This window comes from Nuphar pumila, chromosome 11, assembly GCF_984573655.1.
Source record: "Nuphar pumila chromosome 11, dmNupPumi1.hap1.1, whole genome shotgun sequence".
Taxonomy (NCBI): domain Eukaryota; kingdom Viridiplantae; phylum Streptophyta; class Magnoliopsida; order Nymphaeales; family Nymphaeaceae; genus Nuphar; species Nuphar pumila.
Window position 1 is genome coordinate 11,500,302 of NC_143259.1, and position 2,718 is coordinate 11,503,019.

The 2,718-nt window shown below is 46.7% G+C and overlaps 1 protein-coding gene across 1 annotated transcript; it reads right to left on the reverse strand.

The window, feature by feature from the left end:
• Nucleotides 1-397: 397 nt before the first annotated feature.
• On the reverse strand, nt 398-1,419 carry PYR1 (Polyketide cyclase/dehydrase and lipid transport superfamily protein). Its single transcript, XM_089981096.1, has one exon. The coding sequence runs from the start codon at nt 1,393-1,395 to the stop codon at nt 772-774; it is 624 nt and encodes a 207-aa protein (XP_089837222.1). The 5' UTR covers nt 1,396-1,419; the 3' UTR covers nt 398-771.
• Nucleotides 1,420-2,718: the final 1,299 nt, after the last annotated feature.

A 2,718-nucleotide genomic window follows, 5' to 3' on the forward strand; every position in this document is an offset into this window, starting at 1 on the left:
ACCACGGAAACTATGACACAGGATTTTTCGACCGGCCCTTCTATCGTGTCCGTTTGTATACTCTGCACAAAAAGTAGCGTGTCTAGTGTCCTTGTGATATCGCACCAAAAACAGAAGGCATCATCAGTTCATCACAAAAGCGTCAAGGGACAAATCCGTCATTAAAAACCCAAGACAACCAGCAGCACCAGAAGAAGCTAAAACTAAAATAACACTATTCGGAAGATCCCTAAAACTCCGTCATATATATATATATATATATATATATATATATAGAGAGAGAGAGAGAGAGAGAGAGAGAGAGAAGGCACCTGAACCAGGCGAGGACATTTTCGTAATAACAAAATTCGAACGCCAAATCTGTAGACTGCAACCAACCAACTGACTCTTACAGGCTCAAGAAAAATGAAGAAATTTTTTCATTCCCAATGATTTCTTTATATGAGAAGCGTTTTTTTTTTACAAAGATTTTTTTTTAAAAAAAGAACAAAAAAATACACAACACCGACTCACAGACCAAACCTCCATGCCCGAACGAAAGAAACCTAACAAAAATGACAAAAATACCCTCTTCATTAACAGCAAACCCCCACTGAACACAGGGCAAAGTCGTCAGACTAGAAAGTCAACAGCCAGACCCGTCCGATCCCAGGTTGACGAAGAAGCTCGCCTCCCCAGAACCAGATGGTGAGATCGATCGCTTCATGAGACACCCAAAAAAAGGCACCAGAAAGAAAAAGGGACGAAAAATACAGTGATTCGTGGATTCGTTCACCTTCTTTCTTTCGTCTCCTTGACCGCGACGGAGGCGAGCTTCTGGAGGTTCAACCTGACCACCGTGTCCGCGAACATGCGCGTGTCCTCCTCCGTGTTGCCCTCCGGCATGTCCACGACGTACGATTCGAGGACGACGGTGCAGACCCTCCCTCCCCTCTCCACCTCGCTGACCGTAGTCACCGATCGGTAATTCCGCAGCCGATGCTCCCCTCCGACGATGCTGAACCCCGTCACCCTCTGGTCGTCGTTGAGCATGTCGAGCCGCTCGGTGCTGGTGGTCGCCGGCAGCCCCGAGATGATGGTGACCTCCCGGAGGCAGCCGACGGCAAGGACCCCCGCCTCCGGCGGCCCGCCGAGGAGGCGGCAGCTCTTGATGAAGTTCTTGTACACCTGCGGCCGGTCAAACCGGCGCACCACAGACCAGACGGCGTCGGCGGGGGCGTCGACGCGCTGCACCATGAGGGAGGAGCATTGGCCCGGGGAGAGTTCATACCTGTGGTAGGCGTCGATCGTCGCCCTCAATTCGTCGTATTCCTCAGGCGTGATCCCGGCCGGAATACTCCCTCCGGCCGACGACGACGATGGTGGTCTTGATGATGGGCGTTCTTCGTCTTCCATGAGAGAGACGGAGGATCTTCCTTTCTTGATGAGAGAGAGAATATATTGCGTGTAGTTTTATATTGGAGGGAAATGAATAGGAAAATGACTCGCGGAGTTTCGCTGTTTTATCTTGTCTTCTTCTGAAAGGTCTAAAATATCCTCAAACACCTGCACAATGGCGTACTTGTTCTTTTCTGATCTTAAGCTTAGGAAATGACCATAGTACCCATATTATTTTTGGGGTTATTGAGGGTGCGCCAATTCTAACTTGACTCGGTCTAGGGCACTACGTCGAACGTGTAGCTTGATAGGTGATAATGGAGGGGGACCCATAAAACTATGATTGATGGGTTATTTTTCATATAATGAATTTAGTTCATTTTCTTGTACCATTTATGTGAAAAAAAAATATGATTGTCATTTATTGAAAGTTTGAGGGCACATCTATCATATTAAGCAACATAATTACTAATCTGCAGATTCGAGGGGTTGGCGGCAGGCGTCAAGGCCCGGCTCCCCAAGCGGAACTCTGAAACAACAATGTGACTATTTTACCCTCATTCTTTCCTTCAATAGGGGCCATTATTTTGGTGATCCTTTCGTAAATCAATGCGATTAAAAGGGTACTTATTGGTTCTGGGCAACAGAGGACTAACGGGACAGAGCCTGCTGACACTTCAGTATTTAGCGATCACGACGAAGAGGGAAAGTACGAGATCTCTCCAGAAATTTCGAGGTCGAGGACGAAAAAGATCCTGATTTGTGAAGCCCCCCAAACTGTATCTCGCGTACCTCCGCAAACGGAATCATTTACGGCTTAAGTGGCTGGAAACCTTGTTTGGTTACTAAGATTTGGCACCAACCCAAAATGTGACCAAGTTCATGAATTCACTGGTTTAGTAGGATCGTTGGAATTCGTGAACTTGGTCGCATATTGCCAAGCCCCGTAAGGCCTTTGTACTTGGACGATCACGTGGATTGAGGCCAAAACGTTCCACTCAGAAGCGAGTTAGTTTTGCTTAAGAAGTCACGTGAAAGGTGGCCGGGTTCACGAACGTGGTCACTTTTTTCGTGTTTGACAGGGTGTTGTATTTGGCAAGCTTGACCTCACTAAGGGTTGGTTTTGGCATCACGTGAAACAAGGCCAAGTTCGTGAACTTGGTCGTGTTACATGTCAATTGCCACATCCTACACTGTTCGTCGGATGGAAAAAGCTGACCTCAAATATGAAAAAAAAAATGTTAATTACATTAGGATATCCGTTGGATTGAGTCATGGAGTTTTTATACTGAATTTGACTAATCCGATTTGGTATGGGATGGAACATTGGATATATCCGAC

Bases quoted from the DNA above. Each gene is read 5' to 3' on its own strand.
- PYR1 (XM_089981096.1), bottom strand. From the start codon at position 1,395: ATGGAAGACGAAGAACGCCCATCATCAAGACCACCATCGTCGTCGTCG.